General features: G+C 44.4%; 1 protein-coding gene across 3 annotated transcripts in view; it reads right to left on the reverse strand.

Moving 5' to 3' along the window:
* Positions 1–14342: 14342 nt before the first annotated feature.
* RNF8 (ring finger protein 8) overlaps positions 14343–26197 on the reverse strand; it is a 34971-nt gene continuing 23116 nt past the window's right edge. For 2 of the 3 annotated variants that reach the window (XM_039235296.1, XM_039235295.1), the window contains 5 exons: positions 25778–25867; positions 23823–23930; positions 21677–21881; positions 20222–20373; positions 14343–14563 (listed from right to left, as the gene is read on the reverse strand). In XM_039235296.1, the coding sequence (XP_039091227.1) occupies positions 14441–14563; positions 20222–20373; positions 21677–21881; positions 23823–23930; positions 25778–25867 (678 nt within the window). In that variant the 3' untranslated portion in view covers positions 14343–14440. The remainder of the gene's footprint in view (positions 14564–20221; positions 20374–21676; positions 21882–23822; positions 23931–25777; positions 25868–26197) is intronic. The other variant, XM_039235297.1, reaches the window with a different exon arrangement.

A 26197-nucleotide genomic window follows, 5' to 3' on the forward strand; every position in this document is an offset into this window, starting at 1 on the left:
AATCTCTATTTAATGATTCACTAGTGTTATGCTTTAATTCTTTAAATATAATTTCCTTTATTTCTTTGAACATAATTATAATAGCCTCCTTGAAGTCTTTGTCTGCTAAATTCTTTATCTGTGGTCACTGAGAGTTAATTTATATTGACTGCTTTTTGTCTCTTGAGTATGGGTCACACATTCCCATTTCTTTGTGTCTTGTAGTTTGTTGTTTTTGTTGTTGAAATTGGGCATTAAAATTTTTTTCTAATGTTTACTTTTGAGAGAGACAGAATGCAAGCAGGATCCAGGGCTCCGAGCTGTCAGCACAGAGTCTGACGAGGGGCTCAAACTCACGGACCACTAGATCATGACCTGAGCCGAAGTCGGATGCTTAACCAACTAGCCACCCAGGCACCCCCAAAACTGGGGCATTTTAGATAATATCTTGTGTCATCTCTGGATTCTAATCCCCCCACACACAGGTTACTGTTATTGATATTTTTTGTTTCCTTGCTTAATAATTTGTCTGGGCTAAACCCATTAAATCTGTCTCTCCTCTAGTATATAGCACGGATGTTTCTGTCTGTTCTGTTATTTTTTATTCTTATTTTTATTTCTGGCTTCCTAAGCATTGCCCCATGTCTGTATAATTTACTGGTTAGCCACTGATCAGACAAAGGTTGTGCTCAACCACTTTAAGCCAGTAGTCTTCTGTCCCCTACTGATAGATCTGTGTACAGGTATGGGAGTGAATTCAAATTTTAGGCCATTTTCAAGTCTTATCCAGCTTTTACTTTCTGTTGGGCCCTTTTGTATCTCCTCTGCACATACACATAACCTCAGAGTTGGTCAACAGTTTGTTGTTAACTTGGGTGCTCTCTGATCTTCTCTGCATGTTTGCAGCCTCAGTCTAGAACATGTTTGCCCCAACCAAGACTACAACCTCAAGCTAGCAGAGCCAGTGGCCCCCCTCACTTGCCTGCCTCTGATTGTCACTTTCACCAACAACACCGCTAGGTGTGGTAATTGTCCACTGCTCCAAATTGAGTGAGGCCCCAGTGACCACAGCAGAGATGTTTCTGGTCCTGATTGCCCCCACATTTTGAAATTCTGTGCTAAATAAACAGAGGAGGAGAGTGATGGAGAAGCCTCAGGCTAGAACAACACAGATACCTACTATTCTTGCTGAAGTTCAGCAATTTTTCAAGCATAAATGCTTCTCAGATTGTTGTATGATTTTGCTTGGTTTCTGGGGAACTGAAATGGTTGTTTCTCTCAGTTTTTCTTTTTGCCAACTATTGATTTTGTCACTAGGGTTTTTTTGTTTTAGGTTTTGTTTTTTATTTGGAGGAAATGATATGTTGATCTTTCCACTTGGCATACCTGGAAGTCCTGCTTCTAGTTTTCTTAGTTTAAGTGCTCAGTATTTTAGGGAGAAACAATATGCAAATACCACCTGTACAACATACAGTGTGTTCATGCCTTTACTTCAAAACATAGGCCATATACAAAAAGGGAGTTTAAGGGGAAAAGTAAAAGAAAGAGCCTTTGCTACTCACAGAACTTATAACTGTATACACCTATGTCATGTGTTAGCAATAGAAAATTATCTCAAATAATATCCTGTAACAGTTACTATTAGACATGCTTTAAACTGCCTAGTCAACACTTGTAGACTGCATTCTTGTTCAAGTTACAAAAGGTCAAGGTGCCTCATGGAGAGTTAAGAATTTGAGCTGTCCGGTTTGCAGAAGTTGAGCCAAATAATGGAAACAACTGACCTCCTTTGTTTGTTTGATCAACAAAACAATTTTTGATAGAAACTCCTAAAAAACCAACAAAGATATCTGGGTTATCAATGTGAGAAACACACTGATCACTAGGTGCAGAGTTGCCCAATGGCTGGCCAGCTATACCCAACTAATGTACATAGATGGCAGACTGTAATCATGCATTATCCAGTGGTAGATCTAAAATTACTGTACTTCTGAAGTAAAGATGAGTAGAAATAATATTATGAAATGTCCACAGCCACTTTGATGTGATATGAAAATAGCTATGGTTTCAAGAAACAGACTTAACTACAGAGAACAAATGATGGTTACCAGAAGGAAGGGAGGTGAGGGGATGGGTTAACTAGGTGAAGGGGATTAAGGAGTGCACATGTTGAGATGAGCCTTGGGTGATGTATGGAATCATTGAATCACTATATTGTACACCTGAAACTGATATTACACTGTATGTTAGCTAACTGGAATTTAAATAAAAACTTTAAAAAAATAAAATAAAAACAAAAGAAAATAGCTATAGTTTCTATTGGTGATAAAGTCCTAGATAATTACTATTACTGGGGTTTGTTGCCTACTATGTTAGTTTACCTACTGCTGCATAACAAATTTTCCCCAAATTTAGAAGCTTAAAACAACACTGATTATTTTAAACTGTTTCTAGGGGTCAGGAATCGGAATTTAACCTGAAAAAAACATTAAACATAATCTTAGGAGTGTTATAAAGAAAAAGGGGGCATCTCAGAGCAGCTTAGCTCAGGGGAATGGCTTTGAGTCTCTCATGAAGTTGAAGTCAAGCAGTTGGCCAGGACTACAGTCATCTAAAGGTTTGGGTTGCATGGGTGACTCAGTCAGTTAAGCATCTAACTTCAGCTTAGGTCATGATCTCATACTCTGCAAGTTCAAGCCCTGCGTGGGGCTCTGTGCTGACAGCTTGGAGCCGGGAGCCTGCTTCAGATTCTGTCTCCCTCTCTCTCTGCCCCTCCTCTGCTTGCACTCTGTGTCTCTCTCTCATTCTCAAAAATAAATAACACTAAAAAAATGTTTTTAAAGGCTTGACTGGGCTGGAAGATCCACCTCCAAGCTCGCTCGTGTAGCTATTGGCAGAAGCCTCACTTCCCTGCTGAACCCTATTTCATTCTGGGTAGCAATTTTTCCAGTTGAAAAAAAAATTTTAAAGCTAGCCTCCCTTGCACCTATGTATGACTATATACTATGTTTTAGCCAATGATGTATAAGTAGAAGTTGTTGGGTGGAACTTTTAGGAAGGCTTAAAACTTCCTAGATGGCTGCTGTCTTGGACTATCAGGCAACCACTAAGGAGTGTGAAGAAAAAAGAAAGAGCCTTACTCTTTAATAACAATAGAGCCTTGGGGCAACTGGGTGGCTTAGTCAGTTAAGCATCCGACTCTTGGTTTCAGCTCAGGTCATGATCTCCTGGTTTGTGAGTTCGAGCCCCACATCAGGCTCCATGCTGGTGGCGTGGGACCTGCTTGGGATTCTCTCTTTCCCTCTCTCTCTTTCTCAAAATAAATATATAAACTTAAAAATAAAAAGAAGATATCTTCTTAAAAAACAAACAATAGAGCTTTCCTTTAGCTTCTTTTATGTGGGTGGAAAATGCTTGTTTGGGGCCCTGTATTGGCCTAACCTAATTCTGATATACATATGTAATCTCATTTCACCCTCACAAAAACCCTGAAAGGAAATATTCTATTATCCTCATTTTATGGAAAGGACATCAGAAGACAAATTAGTTGACTTGTCCAAGCTCGTATGCATAGTAAAGGTTATAGGGCTGGAATTCAAACCTAGGTGTGTCTGACTCCTTAGCTAGTGCTCATGACCTCCAGGCCACATGGCTGTTTTGCAACACAGGCAATCTAAGTCCTCTGCAATAGCAATATTGGCAATAATAGCAATACTTCACCCCTGAGATCTTGGCATGTACCAGGCATTATGCTACTGGCTGCATACTTATAATGTCATTTAATCTTCACAACAACCTTTATGAGGTAGATAATATTTTCCCATTTTACAGATGAGGAAATTGAGACTTGGATGTTTATTTGTTTGTGTGAAAGACAGTCAGAGAATGAGTAGGAGAAGGGCAGAGAAAGAGGGAGACAAAGAATCCAACGCAGGCTCCAGGCTCCAAGCTGTCCGCATAGAGCCCGACGTGGGGCTCGAACTCACGAGCCCTGAGATAATGACCTGAGCTGAAGTCAGACACCTCATTGACTGAGCCCCTTGCTCTTCTTTTTCAAGATTGCTATGGCTATTTGGGGTCTTTTGTGGTCCTATGCACATTTTAGGATTGTTTGTTCTTAAGTGAATTTCTATGTCATAAATTATAAATTTGTTGGGGCGCCTGGATGGCTCAGTTGGCAAAGCATCCGACTTAGCCTCGGGTCATGATCTCACGGTTTGTGGGTTCGAGCCCTGCATCGGGCTCTGTGCTGACAGCTAGCTCAGAGCCTGGAGCCTGCTTCAGATTCTGTATCTCCTTCTCTCTCTGACCCTTCCCTGCTCACGCTGTCTCTCTCTCTCAGAAATAAATTTAAAAACATGTAAAAAATTATAAATTTGTTAAATTATTTAAAAAATTTATTGTACATATAAAATAGTATTAAATAATAATTTATTATATAAATAAAAATATATATTTAAGAAGAGCATCCAAGGTTATTTCCATAAAGGAAAGTGCTCATGGGGCAAAGCCCATCATTTTATTTTGGGATGAGGACAACCATGTTTGGTTGTAGAACTGTTCCCACCTTTAAATATTAAATCCACACATCAGTTCTCCCACTTCCAGCTCTTTCCTTCAGATCTAATTCCTTGACAAAGCAGATACCTACTCCAGGCTCTGAACTCATTTACTTTCTACATACCACCTCCCTGCTTTCTTCATTTTCTATTCTAATCAGTCTTGAATCTAAGGTCATCCCCTCCTCAGCCCCATGGCACTCTCTCATCAAAATCCCAACCCTGAATCCATGCATTTTCTCCAGACAGAGGGAGCTGAGCCATGCCAGGCTAAAACCACACAAAAGTACCCACTCGTGTCACAAAACATCCATGCACACACCTTGTCCACAACACAGCCCAGCGGCTATTTCAAACCTTCTCCATCTTCTTCCGATGTCCAATCCCAATACTTCTCCCTTCCTTCACTCTAGTTAGGGACGATCCTTTTCAACTTCATAGAATAAATCAAAACCATCATTAGAAAAAGCCCTCAACTTAAATCTACCATATTTTCAGACTTTTCTCTCCAACTGCATCCTTATTTTTTTCTTCTCTCCTTGAAATATTTCTCATTCACTTCCTAATGCAGAGCAAATGGTTGTTTTGCCCCCACCATGTCACTAAAACTGCTCTTCCAATGACCTCCTACTTGCTAAACCCATTGATATTTTCAGTTCTTATCTTACTTGACCAAACAGCAACCTCTAGCCCTTTTAACTACTCCTTAATTCCTGAAATGTTGCCTTGCTGTACTAGTCAGTGTTCCCCAGAGTAACAGAACCAACAATAAGATATTGATAGGTAGGGAGGCAGATAGATAAATAGACTGATTGATTGATTGACTGATTGAGTATAAGGAAATAGCTTATGTGATTATGGAAGCTGATGAATCCCAAGATCTGCTGTCAGCAAGCTGGAGACTGAGGAGAGCTGACGGTGTGAAGGCCTATAGGCTAGAGACCCAGGAAGGGCTGATGTTTCAGTCTGAGTCCAAAGGCAGGAAAAAAAAACCCATGTCCCAGCTCAAGGAAGTGCAGCAGAGGAAAGTCCTCACTTACCAGAAGGTCAGCCTTTTGTTCTATTCAGGCCTCTGATTTGATAGGGACTCGCACATTGGACAGGGCAATCTGCTTTACTCGGTGCACTGATTCAAATGTTAACTTCATCCAGAAGCACTCTCACAGACACCTGGAATAGTGTTTGACTGAATGTCTGGTACCTAGTGGCCCAATCAGGTTGACGAATAGAATTAACCCTCATATTTGCCCTCTGAGATATACCACCATTTACTTCTCCTACTTTTTGCCTACTACCCTTTCTCAGCCTCTATAAGTAACTCCCCTTGTATGTCAGTGGTCCTCAGTGTTCTGTTTGGGGTAAGTTTCCCTTCAGCCTACTCTCCCTGGGGGATTTTTTTTTCCCCTTATGATCCCAGTGGCCATCTGTACACATTTGTATTGCTAGCCCAGGTCTCACCTCTGAGCTCTCAGCTCTATGCTGAGAAGCCTCCAAGTCCTTCTGAGTCACATCAGGCTGTCCGTCCCAGAGCAATAGCTGCCTCATGTCCTGATGTGGGTAGCAATTTCATAAGATCACTTGATAGGGCATTTCTATTTGTCACAAGTGTCAACCACAGTGCTTACTTGAGTGCACTTCACACATGGATTTTTCCACAACTGTGTGTGAAAGGTCTTGCATCAACAGCTCTTTTGCTCCAGCACTTACGGCCTTCTGGTTTGCGAATATTTATCTTGACAGCCAATTTAGTGGATGTTGGAATGGATGTAGGTCTGATACCATGTGGTATGCTTATCGCCTTCGGGTATCATGATAAATTCTCAAAACCACCCGATAATAGTTGAATTCCTAAAAGCAGCTATCTAGGACTACTTTAATTACTTCCAGCCATTGCTCTGGTAGATAATGTCCAGAAGACTATGTGGTGGAAAAATTAAAATGTGTGTGGTCCATGGAGGGGAGTATATAATTAGTATGTGTAGAGACTTTGTAGTCACTCCATGCAATTTTCTTCTTGGCATTTTCAAACTCAACAGTTCCAAAACAGAAAATTATGCTTGACTAATATCTTCTCCTAAATATTTTCCTCTTCCTGAGTTATTTCAGTGAATACTCTCCCTGACATCATTGTCCAAGGCAGAAATCCAGTGGTCACCCTTAACTCCAGGATCCCCCTCATCCCCACACCCAATCAATCAGAAGTCTTGCTCAATTCTCTGCTAAATATCTGTGAAATCTCCCACGTCTCCCCACCCACACTGCCAGTGCCTTACTTAATTCAGGCCATCTAACTTCTTGCATGGGTTATTGGAATTGCTTAAATGGCCTCTCTGGATACCCTGTCTTCCCCACTCTACCCTACCCTCCACATAGCAACCAGACCGATCTTCCCAAAGCAGTGGAAAATGTCACTCCCCCCAATTATAACCTCCAATGATTGCTCACTGTTCTTAGGATAAGGCCCTAACTCCATAATAGGGGCTGATCACTTCAGCCATATTTTCTCCACTTCCACTAATTTGTGTGCCCCTGAACAAGTAAGTTAACCTCTCATTGCCCCATTTTCTCATCTATAAAATGGAATCATAACAGGTTTGTTACAAGAGTTAATTCCTCTAAAATGCTAGTAACAATGTTCAACAAATGTTATTGAGATTTAGCAAACACTATTACTTCTCTTTAGGAATTCTACAATCCAGCCACACAGAATGCCTTTCACTTCTTCAAGGAGGCCATGCTCTCTCTCGCTCTCCTGGCTTCCCACTCTTCTCCACTCAGAATACCTCCTTCTTCATCCCAACTCCCAGCCCTATCTTCTCCTCATCCTTAACCTGATGATCCCTACAGGTCTTAGCTTAGATATCTAAAGCTCCAGGAAGCCTTCTATGTCCCTTAGTCCAAGATGGGCGCCCCCTTTCTGTGCTGTCTTGATTTCCAGTACTATTTCTACTTAAACCTTAACCACCTGTTACTCTGTTCTCTAGGACAAGTTCCATAAGGTCAGAGATTGTGCCTTTCTTTTTTAGTGGTAATGCTAGAATCTAGAACAGTGCCTGGCATATAGTAGGTATTCAGTAAATATTTGTGGAACAAATGAATGCTGAGAACTATCCTGGGGGGTTCAGAAACCAACTTCTTATAAGGAGTTGGATAAGTACAGAAGGGCAGGGTGAGATGAACAATCTGGCTCCCTTATACTTAGGCAACTGAAGGGGAGGGAATACTCTGTTTTCTATTCCACAAATTTCAGGACCTGTTGCAGAAGGGTAAGGAGTTTCCTCAAACGGAAGTAGGAAGGTAGCCATGGTTGCTCTGTGAGGGTTGCACACTTGGAGACAAATCTCATGACTTGAGACATTTATTGGGAAATCAGCCTGTTCACAAGGTCAATGAGTCATTCCTTGTGGCCTTGGAGTCAAGGGCATTGCCTTCTCCAAAGCAACCATGCCTGGGAAGGATTCTTCCAAAAATCATTAGGATGCTACCTAGGACAACCTGTGCCCATGCTGGAAGAATCCAGAGCTGGCTTATAATCCCAAGAGGGAGGACTAATACCCAGATTCATGTAGCTCGGATGAGATGTCGTTCACACCACCCAGCACTAAGGCTCCAGCCTTGGAGAGAGGGCTCGGTGCCTGTTCCCACTCACTGTTAAAGCACTCCTGTAGGAAGACGGCTTGAGTAGGCATGACGGGGCACACTGACTGATGGCCCTGCTGAGGACCAAGGCTCTGCTGCTGTTGATTGTATCCCTGTCCTCCACCCAGTAACCGCCTGCATTCATGGCTATGAGAACATAAGTCATTGAAGAAGTGGGGATGCGGCGGGCGGCGCAGCCTGTCTTCTCCCTGGGGCTCCGGGATTAGGCCTGGGACTGATGGTCAGCAGCTATTTTGTTGAGAAACTGGAGATTATTAAAGTGTCCGTGATTACAAAGATGATCAGTGTGGCCTAGGGTCGTGGGGAGGGCCATTCTGCCTCTGTGCGCATACCGCCACCACCCTGGAGCAATCCCAGAGCACCGGGAAAGAGATAGCACCCTTTGCCTGGCCAGTGGCTTTTCCACCAAAAACTGGCAAGACCTGGAGTGAGAAGGCCTTCTGAGTCAACCATGTTGGGGTATGCCAGTGATGTTCTGGTAAACGTTTTAACTGGCTACCCCGGCGGGGGCAGAGGACTCTGATTTGTGGTATTTTGCCAATTTCCATGGTCTAAATAATCCCACTGTGACTGATTTCAAACTATCAAACATGACTTTGCTGAATGTAGAATTAGGAAGAGATACACACAGTCAGCTCCTGAGAGCCAGGGCAGCACAGGGAGAGGCCTTGGTAAGGAGGTGAGGACCGGAGAAGAGCCACAAGGTCAGGAGCGTCCTCACAGTTAGGCATAAACTCACAAAGGCATGGGTCTTGAAAATCTGCCCCTTACCTTCCAACAACCAGGTTAAGTTTGGTGTCGATGCTCACTTCAGAAACATTTGGCTGTGCCTACGCAGGCTGAAGTAGTGTCACTGAAGGTCCCTCAGTAGTCACCCAGGGGACTGCCACTGTGGTGGTCATATGCAGTTCAGAGGGTATTCTTCACGGCCTGCCTTCCATGCTGTGAGGGCCCAAACTTGCCTAGAGATGCCCTCGAAGGCTCCTCCAAAGAGCTGGGCCCTGCCTCCTAAGAGGAGGAAAATGGATGAAGGACACTGGTGACCCAGGTCTTGAAGGTGTGAAATTCCAGCTTCATATCTTGGAGTAGATCCAGTCCCGGCCTACAGACTCTCTGTTTGAGGAATGTGAAGACACATCCAACATACTAGCTCCGCAGGCAGCGTTGCTAAACCCTTCCCACATGAACCTGATAAAACTTTGGTGGGAAGTTTTTGACATTTTGACCCCTCCTAGAACAGAATATAGGCTCACAGCAGCATTTTTGCTTTTTCAGTGCCATATCCCAAATTCCTAGAGCTGTGCCTAGTAAAAAATGGGCATTCAATAACTATTGCTGAGTTTACTGAAAACATCCAGAATTCAAGTGGCCACTCCATGACAAAAAAGTTACACCGGATTAAAGTATTCACGGAGCCCAAAGGGAAGGGGTAGCAGACAGTGGGGCTTGAAGTTGGATCTGAGGTGGGGATCTGGGTTAGACGTGGGTAAAACAACCGCAAACAGAAAATAATGCATGGAGATTACATTAGTGAGCTCTGGCAACCCATGGTGGGCATGTTGCTTGGGGAGCTGCAGACAAAAGAATTATAGCATGTATTTACTGAGCACCTACTACAGACTCAGCTCTTTCCTGGAATTCATATGCTCTTCTAAATGGACAAAATCATGTGCGGGGGGGGGGGGGGGGGGGGGAGGGAGTGCCCCTGCGTAGCTCAGTCAGTTGAGCATCTGACTCTAGATTTCAGCTCAGGTCATGCTTCCAGGGTCATGGGATCAAGCCCCATGTTGGTCTCTACACTGAGCATGGATTCTTTCTCTCCCTCTGCCCCTCCCCACCACTCACACACACACATTCACTCTCTTTCTCTAGAAAAAAAATTTTTTTAAACATGATAAAATCAGTTGAACAAGACAGTTCATTATTTTTCATCAATACAAGGCTTATCTTCTCCCCAGAAGCCCCTATTCCTACTGCCCCAACTCCCATTTATCGAAAAAGCTAAAAGAATTGACCAAGTGGGGAGTTCAGAGCAAGCCGTTGGCCTACTGTTACCAGTGGCAACAATTTGCTCAAATCAGGCCCTGCACCTGTTAACAAGACTGCATCTCTTGGGTTAGGGACAGTGATTACGTGATTCTCTTAACTTTCTTAGGTTCTTAGGTTAGGACCACACTGCAAGTGAGATGTTCCTTCTCTTAATTTCTGAGTCAAAGAGTTAATCGTAGGGTTCTTTAGAAGCTTAGAACTTGTTGTTGCGAAGAACATACTTAGGGCATTCCTGAGTTTCTAGGCTATCCTCAGACATGAAGTGGGGAGATTCTATCCAGAGTCAGGATGTTGAAAGCTAATGGGCAGCTGGAGAGAACTGTCCATCCCAGGCACTCTTGCAGCCATGGTGACTGCCTGCATAGTTGTTCAGAGGGAAAAAGTGATCAAAGAGAAGGGCTGGAGATAATGAGAGGATTTAGGGCTTTCTGTAAAAACAGCAGCTTCCAATCAGAGAAACAGATGATAAGTATCCAGCTACCTAACCCACAAAGGGCAAACTGCCCCGCCCGGGCAGTCGGATTGCCGAGATGAAGCATGCCTAGAGGTAGAGTAAACCCTTTCTAGGTTAACGTAATCAGATGTATACGGGACACCTGCCGCTCACTGCAAAGTGCTTCGCAGAGCTAGCTGGCTGCGTTCATCTGTGTAATAAAGCCAGAATCTGAAACAAACCCTTTACCCAGTTTCTCAGAGCCCTGTTGTCCAGAACATGCCTTTAATTAGAGCCAGACTACACAGTAGTGGGGCTCAGCTATACTGTGGTTTGGTGCTGCAGGCAGAGAAGTTACCATGTGTTTTTCTAGGCAAGCAAAATGTAGATGATGTTTAATATCAGATCTCTCTCCAGGGGAAGAGCATACTGTAGCTCAGAGAAACAATGCGAAAAGTTTGGGTTAGTTTTTGGTTTGTGTCTTTTAAAAATAGAACATTCAGGTTTTTGTTTCTGAGCAGCGCAATTACTGAGATAATTATTTAGGCCTCACAAGAGCACATTGGGGTATTTAAGGGAGAAAGAAACGGAAGCTCAGAGATTGAGTAACTTGCTCAAGGTCTCACACAGTTACAAATGGCAGGTCTGGGATTCAAACCCAGCTGGTCTGACTTTCAAATGTTAAGTTTTCTTTTTCTTAGGTCTGTATTTAAGAGCTCACTTCCTTAACCTGTGTGGTACACTTGAGAAGAACGTGGTGCTCTGAAGAGAGAGACTCTAAGTCACTGTGTGTGCAGGCAGAGAAGGGAACGGTCAGTCTGTAAGATTAGTCTTTGGCAGGTGGCCTTCAGGCTCTTCCAGTCAAGATGTTCCTTCTTCGAGGATCTTTGCTCTAATGAGAACAGTGTTCACTGCAGTATTGTTGTTTTTAACTTTTTTTGCATTGTGTTTTTAAGAGTAACAAGTGGGACACACTGATCCCTAACACGCCCAACAGCTCCTGGGAGTCCTGGGGCTCCTTTTGGTTACCATGGAAACTTGGAAGGTTGCCACCACCACCACTGGGGGCAGGGAGATACAGAAGTGTGAGAACCTCAAAATGAGACAATGTACTTGTAAATACCTAAACCAACCAACCAACCAACAATACTATGGCGAGAACCAGATAACTGTAGAAACTACACAATTCATGCTCTGTTTTCCAGAGCCCAAGACAACTGATAAGGATTTCTCTGGCAATGAAATATTTTACTGGAAATGAAATTGATTTTCTCAAGCTCCCAAATGTAAATGTAAGTGGCTAGTCATTCAAAGTAATAGTTGCACTGTCTTTTTCTTGAATGGTTGGGAGACCAATTTTATCTTGAATATTCTGCCTTAGGTTTACTTTGTGCTGTAGTGTTTTGCGGAATTGAGAGCCTACTTGATTTCATTCTTATTCCAGTGAAGACTGTAGGAACTTCAGATGGAAGTAGTTATGTTATAGATTCTTATGGAACCAGACTCAAAAGACTGTTACTAATAAAATATTTAGGAAAATAGTTACAACCAAAAAAGTATTTTTTTATTTACTTAACCATACATTTTTTAAAAAGAAACACTGACCCTCCTTGATTTAAAAAAAAAATTTTTAATTATAAAAAAAAGTTTCTTTTTGACAGAGAGAGCGAGCATAAGCAGCAGAGGGTCAGAGAAAGAGGGAGACAGAGGGTCTGAAGCGGGCCCTGCACTGAAAGTGGAGAGCCTGATGTGGGGCTTGAACTCACTAACTGGGAGATCATGACCTGAGCCAAAGTCAGATGCTGAACCGACTGAGCCACCCAGGTGCCCCTACCCTCTTTGATTTTAAAAGAGAACTCCCAGTATGTGGATTTCCAACCTTGCCATTATTCCTTCTTTGCATAACATTTTATGGGTGCTATGTAATTTTTTGTTATTTTTGCTTTGTTGTTTTAGAGTATATATTCCAAGATTCACTTAGCAGGACTTGGAGAGCTGTATGAAAAAAAGGAAGTAAAAGGTTTAAAGCAACTTAGATCAAAAACAGACTGGACAAATTATGGTGCAAACACACAATGGAATAAGAGGCAGCGACAGCAAAGAAAGAGCAAGTTCCTCATGTTCTGATATGGAACGATCACCAAGATATATCTTGAAAGAAGCAAGGTACAGAGAGTGTAGAGTCTGTCATAATTTATACAAAAGAAGGGAGAAGACTATGAGTATTTTTGCTTGTACAGTCAGAGATGTCTGGAAGGGCACCCAAAGAACTAGTAACACTCGTCACCTCGGGGCAGGGAAGTGGTCACTGGGGAGCAAGGGTGACAGGCTTTTCACTTTAGGTCCTTTGGTGCCTTCTGCTTTTAAGGCACGTGACCGTATTACCTATTCAAAAAATGTGTATCTGCACTCTTCTAAAAGTGAATTATGACGCATGAGCTTAAGAAAACAATATACAAGAATTTATACGTGCTCACGCAATCATGCAAACGGAACACGTGTACAGGGGAAATTCAGTGTTGCAAATCTACCATTCCTGAAGAGTTGGTGAGTCAACAGTTGCCCATCCGTAATGAAAACACAGGGGTATAAATAAAGCACTACAAGGTATGGTTCTCCAGATAGACAGTAAAAAGGGGGAGGAAATACCTTTCCATCTGGAAGCATATTGCTGAACGACAAAATGCACAGTTTCACAATCCTACTAGAGAGGGCTCCTCATTTCAAGTGACTACCCTTCAGCTTCCTGCACCTTCCCTCATCCTCCTCACTGATAACCAAGGATGTTTTCCTAAGCTTCTCTCTCCCAAACACCAAACTAGTTTTCTCTCTGTTTAAAAAGGAGAAGCAGTAAAAGAGAAATGACTTTTCATTAAAAATAAATAAATAAACAAATAAATACCACATTCTCATCAAACCATTGCCCTTGTTTTCACACCGGATAAAACAGATTTGGGAGGCGCCCAGCTGGCTCAGTGGGCGGAGCACGTGACTCGTGAACTCAGGGTGGTAAGTCTGAGCCCCATGTTGGGTGTAGGGTTTACTTAATAAAAATAATAATAATAATAATAATTAATAAATAAAATAGTTTAGAAACCACTTCTAACCCCCGGCTGAAAGAAGGGAATGCACCCTGTCTCAAACCCAGGTAAGCAGGGACCCACCTCTGGAATGAAAAGGAAAAACAAGTCAGGGCCTTAAAAGTGCCCACCTGCAACAGTCATGATCCTGGGCTTGGCTTCTTATGCTGACATTCACTTGAGTCTATCATCTGACACAGTCACTTTCTTGGTTGCAATTTATGAGCTGCCAGTGTTTACTTGTGAGACTGTGTGGGAGCTGGAAGAGAAGAAGATAAATACACCAAAGCCCAGCTGCACAACTGATAGGCTTTACATTTTATTTCCAGGAAATGACATCTTGTTTTCACAAAGAGGTATGCCATCTTCTCCAAGAGAAACTGCCTTAGCTTTTAAGGGGCAGCCACAGGGGTACACCCAACCTGTCCAAAACAAAGGTCAACAGAGGTGTTTCTGAGGTACCAAAACAGTAACAACAATACATTTAAAAGGCAGAACAGAAATACATAACCCATTCAACACGCAGTGAAGCCGAGTCTCTCGCGTCCCCTGAAGCGGTCAGTGCGGTGAGGACCGGTGGCGCTTCAGACAATGGTGGCAGTAAGGCTGGCCGACATGGAGGCTCATGAGGACTTCCTAACTCAGTCTCTGTCCCACGTGGCTCCATCCCATGCTCTATCTCAGAGCGGCCCAAGCAAGACCTGTCCGCAGAGAATCCTCCAGACCATCCCAAGCTCCAAGCTCCCCTTGCCTGGCAGTCCTTCCGATGCCCCTGGAGCATGGTCTTCAGGACAGTCTCTTTGCTTTGAAGAGAAAGAAAAGAGACGTAAAGGAGGAGGCTGCATTTCCTTGGCCTGGCCTCCCTGCTGCCACACTCCATCTCTTCCCCACACAGTGAACCAAGAACACAGACATCGGAGCACATCACTCTGTTCAGAGCCTGCTCCTCATTCATCCAGAGTAAGGGTTCAAGTCCCACTCCTTCTAAAGGGCCCTGAGGTCCTACACAATCTGTGCTGTCCCACCTCCTACTCCTCCCCCATCGCACACTCCATTCCAGCCACACCGGCAGCCTCGTTGCCCCTCCACCTCCCAAGTTCGCTCCCCACACGATACCCTTCCCCACATGGCAACAGGGCTGCTGCCTTCAGGGCTTTACTCCAGTGCCGCCTTCTTGGTGACGCCTTCCTCGACTACCTTGTGAAAAATGGCAATGCTCTTCCCGTCACTCCCTGATCCCTTGCTTTGTTTTTCTCCATAGCACTAATCACATCAAACTTATTAGATTTTCACTTCTCTTTCTATTTCTGTAACCTAGAGCAGGCCTGGCACAAAGCTGGCCCTCAATGAACATGTGCTGAAGCATCACAACACTAGGCAAGGACAGGTGGGGAGGGAAAGGTGGCAGGGACAATTTATTGCTATTTACTGTTTCTACTTCCTCAGTTAGGGGAAGCAGGGATCCTGGCCTAAGGACACAATAAAGCCACCAAGGAGACGGTCCCCTTCCCTGGGACCGAGGTCCTGCAGGCTTAGTAGGAGGACTGAAAGGATTGTAAATGTTACTTTTCTCCACTTGTGGGCAGCCTTAGAGAGCTGAGAGAGCCAAGCAAGGCTCCCTCACCTTGTAGTTCACAGAAAAACAGAGAAGCCACAAAAAAGAAATTCTCTCAAGCAAATTTCCTTGCCCACCCTCCACATTAAGCCCCTTCTCTCCAGAAAACAGGATGTACCCTCCCACTTAAAAAACATTTTTTTTAACGTTTTATTTATTTTTCGGAGACAGAGAAAGACAGAGTGAGAGTGGGGGAGGGGCCGAGGGAGGGAGGCTCCAGGCTCTGAGCTGTCAGCACAGAGACCAACGCGGGCTCGAACCCACGAACCGTGAGATCATGACCTGAGCAGAAGTCGGACGCTCAACCAACTGAGCCATGCAGGCGCCCCCTCCCCCACCTTTAAGGACTAATTCCCACCATCCACGCTCTGCATTCCCTGCCCTGCCTTCCACAGAATCTGGCCCTACCCACTACTCCAGCCTCCCAGCTTCTCCTTCACAGGCTCAGCAACTGAACACCACACAGAACTCTGATCATGTCTTTAAAAAAAAAAAAAAAAAAACAAGACAAAACAAAAACTTCCTTCTCCATCTACAGCCTTCTTTTCATGCTGTCCCTATGGTCTTAGTTGTAGCCAAATTTCTTAGAAGACCTGGGCTATCTTACTTTTCTGTTTTCTCTACTCCCTAATCTCACATTCACTCTCCGATTCACTGTAAACTAGCTTCTGACCCCACCAGTCCCCCAAACTTGTACTAAATAAAGTCATCAAGGTCCCACAGTCCTGCTACATCCAAAGGGCAATTTTTCATCCTTATGCCTGCTCACATTTAGCCCTCGCACCTGGCACTTAGTAGGAACTAAGTAGGAAAGGCCCAGAAGAAAAGCAGCAAGGAAGAGATGTTTTCTGGGGGTTGCTTCTAGTTCAGGTTTCATGGGACAAGAGTAGGAAAACAGAAAGCAATCAAAGCAGAAGCCCTAGCCAGGAACAGGGACATGTCTGGTCTTATTAGATTCTTCTTTTTAATGTTTATTATTTTTGAGAGAAAGAGTGGGAGGAAGGGATTAGGTGGGGGCAGAGGATTGGAAGCAGGTTCTATCTGTGCTGACAGCAGACAGCCTGATGTGGGGCTTGAACTCAAGAATCATAAGATCATAGCCTGAGTCAAAGTCAGATGCTTAACCAGCTGAGCCACCCAGGCACCCCCACTCTTATTAGATTTCTTAAGAATGCAGAAGTAGGCAATTGGGCAGCATATATATCCAGCTGGTGCAGAGAAGCCTCAATGGTGATATATCTGAGTCCATTATATTCTATGGAGGTGGGAAGAAGAGGCATATTCAGTGACCCCAGTCAGTCTCCAAGATCAGTTCAAGGAAATCTAAACATGCTTTTGTGTTTGGGGCTCCTGAGTAGCTCAGTCAGTTGGGCGACTGACTTTTGATCTCATCTCAGGTCTTGATCTCAGGGTCATGAGTTGAAGCCTCATGCTGGGCTCTGCGCTGGGTGTGAAGGCTACTTAAAAACCAACCAACCAACCAACCAACCAACCAACCAAGACACTCTCTGTTCATCTAGAGTTAAGTTTAAGAACCAAGAAACGCTAACGGAAAATCTGTTTTGGTTAATGACACTACTCTGTATTTACACAGGTGGTCTTCTATAATAAGAAGTTCCTGAAAGTATGTCTATAAAGCAAATCATAAAGTTACATGTTCATAGGGAGGGAAGATCCATTTTTTAGAAAACCAAAATAACTCTATTTTTTCATTAAGAAGATAAAAAAGGCCAGGAGCAACTTCTGCTGAGGAAAACAGCATGAATGATCTAAGGTATCCCCTGCTACCCCCCTAGAGAAGGCCAGAGCTGCTCAGTACTTCTTTTGAAGCTCTAGTGTGTGCTCATGGTCTTCTCCTTTTCCCCAGGGAACAGGCCTTGGCCAGTAAGCATGGTGGGGGCTCACCAGAGCTCCTGACTCAGTGGGCAAGTAGTCAAGGTCAGCCCTGGATCTCTTCACTCTGGTATGGCACATTTGGTTCCCTCAAATCCAGTCGTCTGTACATTTGGGGTACAGTGAAGGATCTTTAATCACAACCAGGAAGGCCACTCTCCTAAGCCTACGGTAAGGTGCTTCTGGTGAAGGGGAGAAGACACTCCACCACAGAGCACTAAAGTCAGCAACAGGCTTTTGACCTCTAGATGGAAAGACGCTCAGAAGTCTAAAGGACTATAGTCAGCAAAAAAATCTGAGGTTCTAGGACTTCGTGGGCTGCTATTCACATATTCCAATTAATCCTATAGCTGACTTCTACTAAGATCACAATCCCTTCCCCCACTGGGTGGACACTTTCTGTGCTGTCCTTGTCATTTCCAACTGTTCATTCTGAGATGCCAGTAAGGGTGATGGCGGAGATACCCATCAAGAGACAAAGAAAGGAAGGACAACAGACAAAAGAAAATAAGGAAAAGAAAAATAAGGGGAAAAAATGGGGGGGGGTGATGATGGGAGAAATAAGATAAAAGCTTCTACTAACAATTCTAATTTTGTATCCCATGACAATTTTGCAAAGAGAGAATTTTTCAAAGTCAAAAATTTTAAGAGTTTAGTGTTACATACTATTTGAATGAATGCATGTGGATCCCCCACTCCATGCCAACCTTGTTGAGAGCCATTTTCCCCTAGACGGATTGCTGTAAAGCCAGCCAGGCATACTCGCTACATGCACACAATTCTCTAGTGGCAGGGGTGGGCAGATTAAAAGTACTTGCTAACAAGTACTCTCTCTGGATGAGGTCAACCTGCCAGACCCTGCTACTGCTGCCATTTCCACATACTCTTGTACAAGTTCAGCAAAGGGGTGATGGACAATGTCAAGGAAAGCCTTCCAGATGGGTAGGCAGCTACTCTCTTAAGTGGCTGCCAGTTTCTCCTGTCCTGTGTTGGGATCACCCTCCTCACAGCCTACGGGAAACCGGCAAGAGTCACAGGCCATGTGGTTTGACCTGAGTCTATCTCCCTAGAGACCCTTAACCTCTGGAGGGGCCTCTGTCTCACAGATTCAGGAAAGCTTTCTGAATCTTTCTCCCCACCTCAACATACCTAAAGGCCACGGTGCACTCCCACCAGTAGCCTTGGTTCAATATAACGGCATCAAGGGAGTCAGCGGACTGTACTTTCAAAAAGCCCCTAGACTGAAAAGCACTATTCTAAAAGACCAACAAGATTTTATTTCTAGATAATTTGCTTTCTTCTTTTCTGAGCACAACCCAAAGAAACTGCAAGGGAAAGCTAAAAGTGAGAATGTTAACACTCTGTCAACCAACATTTAATAAGAATGGAACAAAGGGAGGAAAGGGAGTCGCTGACAGAAGACTGCGCTCTGGCTCCTCATCAGCTCCAGAGGGAGATCCTCTACAGGGAATGTCAAAAAAAAATGCCTTCTTTTCAGAAAATCTCATGTCAATATCCCAGAGAGGCACAGCTACTCACGTGACAAACACTTACTAGCTGTTTGTTCCCTGCCCCAGCCCCGGAGCACCCTTTCTCTAACACAGGGGCTAGTACCCTACCACTCTCCTCCTGTTCTCTGTATGATCTGGCCTCACGGCGTTTGCAAGGGATCAATGGCTCCTCAGCCATGAGGCACCACTCCTCCCACAGGGACACGGAACTAGAAGACAAGAGCCAGCCAGGAGGCCTGCGGTGGGGCTGCCCCTGGTGGAATCAGCACCCTACGCTGCCACAAGACAGGCACGTTTCCCTCCCTGAACTGGTGACAAGAGCAACCTCTGCCCAGGAGAAAAAGCGCCCTACCACAGCATCAGAGCTCTGACGACCACAGGCTGGCCAATCCTGGTTCCCGGGTCCTAAGTTTGGTCCCTTTAAAAATTCCCATGCGCTGGGGATTAAAGCAGTTTCCAATTGATAAGGAAGGCTGGTATTAGAACTGACAATCTTCTCTAACCCCCCCCTTCCAGACCAGGGGACCTGCTGATGGCTCTGGCACCTGTTTCCCTAAACTGGGACTCAGAGCCTTCTGTCAGTCTCTGGAGAAAACCTCAAAGCTGCACTCCTTGCGGAAACGGAGCCTGGTGCCAGCGAGTGCCATGGGGGGCTGCTTCAGCTTACTGTGCGGGCTCCTATGGTTACCAAAAAGGCAAAGGGGCACCCTCGTCAGCCTTTGGAGAGAAAAGGGGGGTGTGATATAATGTAATGTGCAGAATTAACTCTTCGTGAGGGGAGCCAGAGGTGAACTTAAGACACGCGGCTCTTCCTTCCCTTTCCAGGCCTCGGCAGACACCTCCTAGGCCTTGGCTGTCCTCCTGCTGCTCCAGCACCATGTAGATATTCTGTCATGTACGCGCCACCAGGGGGGCACTGCTATGAACTGTCACTGCTCCTCATGCCTCTGTGCTCCGCTTGTGCTGAAGCCTCTGCTTGGAAAGCTACACCCCTGAGAATCTCTAAGACTCCGTTCAAATGACACTTCTCCCATGCAGCTTTCTACCGTACCTCTACCAGCCCAGGCCAAACTGTCTGCTCCTCTGCAGTGTCCCAGCGCCCTGGTGGGGAACTTGTCACACCACCGACTTGCCTTCCTACCCCCTCCATAGACTGAGTGCTGCGAGAACTGAGACGATGCCTTATAGATCTCTTTATCCCAGAATGGAGGGGACTGTTCCTGTAAAAGCTGATGGGAGTGAGAAGAAGGATAGGATTATGCCAGAATCAAGTGGCCCCTGGGAGGTAAAAGATCTGTGAGAGCTCAGACTGGCCACAGAACCTATTAGCACACAGCTGTCAGGAAAGTGGAAGACATCCTGGTTCCAAAGAACCACCTGAGGGCTGTCCCACTCTCCCACGGGGACAACGCCTTCCTTGGGCAGAAAAGGCTCAAGCATACTTCCTGCTCAGCACCGGCTTTGCCCGGCTCTGCAACAGGCTTGCTGCCTCCATTCGGGCTGACCAGCTGAGGCCCAGTTTCACACCACAGCTGCCTGCACATCCGTGTCAGATTCCTGGCTCTACTCACAGTGGCTGACATCTCTTGAAGAGCTAGAAAAAAAAGGAAGCAGTGGACAGAAGATCCCACTCTTAGCAGTGTGGCTGGCAGGCCTGCCATCTCTCTGCGCTTAGAGAAAGGTGTATCAAAGACACATGTGAATATGAGTTATCAACGGCCGGGTGGTGGGAAGCACCTGTAAAGGCAGTGAGCTTGTGGGCTGTCTTCTCTGCATGGCCTTTTTGTGCGGCCAGCTGACATCACAGCACTTTGGCTCTGGTGCCTTCCCAGAGGGTAGTGCTGTGCTGGATTCTTAGAGGGACTGAACATGAAAATCAGATCCACCCTGCTTCTACGCACTCTCGTGCCTGGCCAATAACCAATCCTTCCTCCTATCCATTAGCTTCCCTGTGCCCGGCCCCAAGACACATCTTTTGTCACAAGGACAGTTGGGTCTCAAGCGGAGGGGCTCTGGTACCCTCAACACAGCAAGCTCCAAGTGTGATAGGATCACTTGTTGAATGAACGGATATTCACCAAGGAAACATGGTTCATTAGGGGAACTCACCCAGCCCTTCTCTTCCTCCCAATTCTCTCCAACTAGGAAACTAGTTGGTAAACGTATTAGGATCCCCAAAGATTAAATTTATCTCTCTAGTTTAACATTATATCCAATTTGTGTAATTAAGCTGTGACTTATTATAAAACCTGTATGTGTTTTCTTCAAGTATTCTCCAATTTGTGAATCTCTGATTTGTTCACCTCCGATTTATAACTGATGGTGTACCCAACCCAAGGTTTTTGCAACACCTGGACAGCAACTGAACTGTCTTGAACAACAGCACCATCTAGTTATCAGCACAACAAACCATCTGACCTTGTGTTTTCTACCCACATCCATACACTTAAGCCTCCCCCTCCCCCAATGCTCATATATGAGTCCATTCTCCCTCAACTCCTAATCACATGTTCACTGGGGCGCCTGGGTGGCTCAGTGAGTTAAGCGTCCGACTTCGGCTCAGGTCATGATCTCACGGTTCGTGGGTTTGAGCCCCACATTGGGCTCTGTGCTGACAGCCAGCGCAGAGCCTGGCCCTGCTTTGGATTCTGTGTCTCCCTCTCTCTCTGACCCTCCCCTGCTCACGCTGATTCTCTCTCTCAGAAATAAATAAAAAACATTAAAAAAAAATTTAATCACATGTTCATTACCTTTTACTCTCTATTTTTCCCCATCTCTCCCTCCTCTTCTTTGGCCTAAGAATCATTTATCTCACTCTCTTCCCCAGCCAAAAATATCTGCTTAAGTTTCTAAGTCTTTTGTTGAGGGGCCTCACCTTCTTGTTCATACCGACTCACCTTTTCGTTCCCTAATGAGGACAATTCGTCGTTCTTTCACTTCTGAGCTCAGATTATCTACCATCTTATTAATGCAATTGTCCAGAACCAGGGAGTGGGATTTGGACTTGATGTCCTTCCGACAAATGGGGCATTCTGCCTTTCGCTTCATCCATTCATTGATACAGTAGGAGCAGAAACTGTGGGCACAGTTCAAGGTGACAGCCTAAAATGGGAATGTGAACACACACATCAGAACCGTCATGCTTACTTTCCCAGGGCAGCTGTGATCTCAAAGCTAGTAGAGGAGTTTATTTCCAGGGCCAAGTGGAAATTTAACAATAATCCCATCTAGAGGGCTTACAGAGGGTATCAGAATCGTTTCTGGGGATAAGAAATTTTAAGGTTTAAGTCAGACGATTAATTTTCTTTCTCAAAGGTTAAGTTCGTAGACATAGGCTGATTTGCCTATCTGGTTCCACCAACTCAGATGACACTGTCAACGCAGATTAGCTACCCTGCAGACAAATGTCACTGGACACAAGTAGGACCAGGAAGCATGTGAATGTTTGGTACAAATATATCATTAATTCCCTCATGGAAAAATAAGTGTATATCCTGCTAATGGTGAGTCAGAACTTCAGTTTTAATATATGAAGGAGAGTACAGTCTGAGTAATCAGTATATAGAATGGTAGGAGGCAGCATTTCTACTCAAAAGAAGCTTAAGAAAGTAAAATATACGTAAACGATGACTAAAAAGCCTGGGGGAAAAGGAATCAAGATAATGGGAAAAATGTAATGGGTTCACTGACAGTGACTGAACCCTTTGGTAAATAAACCTGTCAGAAGAGGGAAAGCAAAAGGAGTAATTCCAATGGTCAGATTTCTTCTAAGGTCCTTTTCACTTCTCAAAATATAAACCATTCTCTTTAATACTCTTGTTTATGTACATCTCCTATGATACAAGTTTTTCTGAGGCTCAAAAGCCTTCATTCTTGCTTTTAGGATAGCAGTGGAAAATAACAGAAACAATGCATTTTTCAAATGCCAAGTTGAGCGCAGAAAGCCAACTAAGAGATATTTTGTTAACTGTACGAGATAAAGTCTCACAAACAGGACTAAAACCCTGTCTGATTAAAACAAAACCTCTTTCCCATGCTGACTTTGAGGTGACCGTAGAAAGGGTCAGGCAGCGTGCTGTAAACACAGCACAGGTCAGGTGCTTTGTCTCTGAGATGTCTGTGCGGACGCCCCGCATTGGCTAACTCTCCCCAATCCCAATCCCCCTTCCCTTGCCTTCCTCTAGCCGAGCCCTGTCAAAGCAACACGGAGCTTCTCCAAACTAGGGAATCAAAGGACTAGAAACTATGGAGGGAAATTAAGACCTGAAGTCAAATTGGATCCAGAGCAAAAGAAACAAATCTGCCTGAGAGGGATTTCTTGGGAGGCTAATAGACTCAACCTCCCAAAAGACTACCTGAAAGAAGGAGCGAGTGTGTGCATATATTTTCCTTTTTAAAGAAATCTGAAAAGCACGGTCATTTAATAAAACTTGAGTTTAAGACGAGTGTAAGATGAACTAGTCACAAATGGTAGAATTTGTGAAAAATAAAGTCTACGCAAAAAATATGACAGGATAACAAATGGTAACTTAGGAGATGTTTCGTCTTATAGGGAGCCTTAGAGTCCCTGAAATATGTTCCACTTGGCTGCTGAATTCCCAAAGTGACCACACATCAGTGACACTTACCACCCTGTTAAAGGCTGCACTAGACGCCCACTCTCAGAACTGCATCCATTCAGAGTAAAGAAAGAGAAGCTTTAGTGAGCAGCTTTACTGATACTTCAAAAATCTGATGCCATGTGGCCCTGTTTTCTCCCAACGACAAAGAAATAAAGGCTTCACTGTCGCTAAAAATAGTGAGTGTACTGAATAAACACTCCACACCACTTAAAAATAAGAAAAAGGATCAGTGAAGGTAAAGACGACTACAAAAACAAATGAGACATGGCCATCTCTAGAGGTCATGATGAAGTCAAATAACTTCAATAGATTCCTAGAATAAAAACCTCTTCAGAACATTTCCCTATAGCAGAACTGGTGTAGCCAAGGTTCCATTCAGGGTTGAGAGAGCAAGAAGACATACGCCACTGCTGATAATTACCTCAATGAAGTATTCAGAGCAAATGATACACTGGAGCTCATTCTCCAGCACATCATTCACGTGGCTTAGAACTTCCTCCTTCTGTGCTTGCACCTTCTCTTTCTCCTCCTGCAAAGAAACACACCCCACCTGTCATTTGGATGAACCAACGAGAATGGAAAACAGGACAGGGAGCAGGGTTAATTGTCTAGATTAGGATTCAGGAATCTAAATTAAAACTTCACCCTGGCACAGTGTCTTGAGAATAAAAACCTTTCCCTAAGCGTTAATGTTTCTCAGAACGGCGTTCTAATATAGGGCATGGTCTTCCTTTCTTTCCTCTCTCCACTTCTGCTGTATTTGCACTGTAGCTTCTGTCTCCTTTCCCAGAGCTAACCAGATGAGGAAAACTGAAGGCAGCATACTGACCCCAGCAGCCACCCAAGACCAGAACGAGGCATTAAGAATCCTATAACTAACAGCAGTTTAGAGGGGCTATAAAATCATCACAAGCAACCAAGAACTCATTGGACATGAAAGAAGACATGAAGAACAGTCCATAGGGGCAGGAAGCCTGAATTCGTTTCTAAGGACCCCTGTGTTCCTTGCAGCTGCCTCTTCTATAAAATAAGGATAATACTTCTACTCCCTGGAGGTGAGAGGCTGAGAGATGGTCTCTTCAAGGACTTTCAGGATCCAAACTCTATGATGCCTGCCACCTCCTACTCCTGCAGAGGTCTGCAGTCCAGTTTCGCTGTGCTTTCCCCAAGATGTCAGACTGACTACAGACATACCCTTTGGGGAGGACCCTAGGTGTGCTCTCTTGAAGCAAACATTTATTTAAACTAGCCCTCATTCCCAAACTGAAAGTGTCAGGAGCCCCTGAGGGGGAAAAAAACCCAGCCACTTAGGTATATTTGAATGGCAGACTAAGTTTTCATCTTTTATTGTTTCTTCTAATCAAAGCAATAAGTATCACACTGCTTAGGGCAGCGTAGAGAGCATGTACCATTTTCACTAAAGTTCCCTGAAAACCTAAAAATTGCTAGGTTTAAAAAGATATGATGGCTTTTTGGAAGTTAAGAAAGGTACTACACGATTTAAACAGAGGATAAGGGTAGTAAGCCAAATGAAAACGGAGTCTCCTCCTTTCTGTATTCCGCTCTGGGTCTGTCTGGGGGAAGGGTGGGCTGAGAGATACAGACAGTCTTGGGCATCAATTTCAGGTCAGAGATTCCAAACTGGTGGCCTGTGGACTAGATCTGCCTGGCAGATTTGTTTAGTTTGGCCCTCAGGGTATTAAAAAACAAAACAGAGTAAAACTGAACTTGTTGCTAATATTTGAAAATTGGGATAGTTCACATAAACATCTAGATTTCCATCTTTTGCGGAAAAATCAGATCTGACAACACTGGGCTTGTGTTTCTGGGCGGCAACAACCGGGAGCAGCAGAGAAGGGCTGCCTCTTGGGGGTGGGAGAGGGGTGGCGAGCGCCCCTTTCCGGTGTCCTCTGTCCTTGCAGCTCCCTACTGCGATCTTGAACCCAAGCCACTTCACTCGCTTCTATTACCACTCTGACCCTGCTGGGCACCTGAGTTTATAACCCTTAATTTAAGCATTCCACTGATTTGATGTGAGAAATAATGACCTAAATGCATCAGGATTAACTGTGTTTTCACTACACTACCCCTTAGCCTGTGTCAGTGAAACACTGAAGGAGCATCTACCACAGCCAATGGACTAGACTGTAGGACAGGAGTCTGATTCCCAGCATTTCGCTTCTGAATGAGGAAAGGAAAAAAATATTGTCCTACACGCAGACCCTTCCACAGGCCTGAATCAATTTACAGATTATTTCCCCTAAAGCAGGGAATAGCCATAATCACTCTTAATTCACCACAGCAACCCTTGCCCTGTTGGAAATGCTGAGTTGTGTGTACTAACCAAATTCTAAACCTTCACCTTCTTTCTAGTACCTTGGTCTGTTCCAATTCTTTGTTCTTAGCTTGAATGATTGCTTCAAAGTCCTTCTTGCTGCGGTTTAGCTCTTCCATTAGAGCCCGATGCTGCAGAAACATAGGAGATATGTATTCAAAATGGGCTATACTGAATCTTTCCTTTTAGCCACACAGGAGTCTCCTCCCTCCGTCAGTAGCTTTGGTTCAAGGGATCAATGGATTGGCAATTTTAAGAATGCCTTTGTTCCTTCAGGACATCCCACTTACCTGCTGCTGTTTTTTGTTTTTTTTTTTTTAGAGAAGGGGGCAGGTACGGAGGAAGGTATTCAAATCCATTAACCCCTCTGGAAATAACTCAATCTCAATGGCTATCCAAATCAACTGAAGAACTTACACTGCCTTCTAGATTCTATATGTTAGACTGGGGGCCCAGGAACG

This window comes from Hyaena hyaena, unplaced genomic scaffold, assembly GCF_003009895.1.
Source record: "Hyaena hyaena isolate Hyena2069 unplaced genomic scaffold, ASM300989v1 scaffold_96, whole genome shotgun sequence".
Lineage (NCBI taxonomy): Eukaryota > Metazoa > Chordata > Mammalia > Carnivora > Hyaenidae > Hyaena > Hyaena hyaena.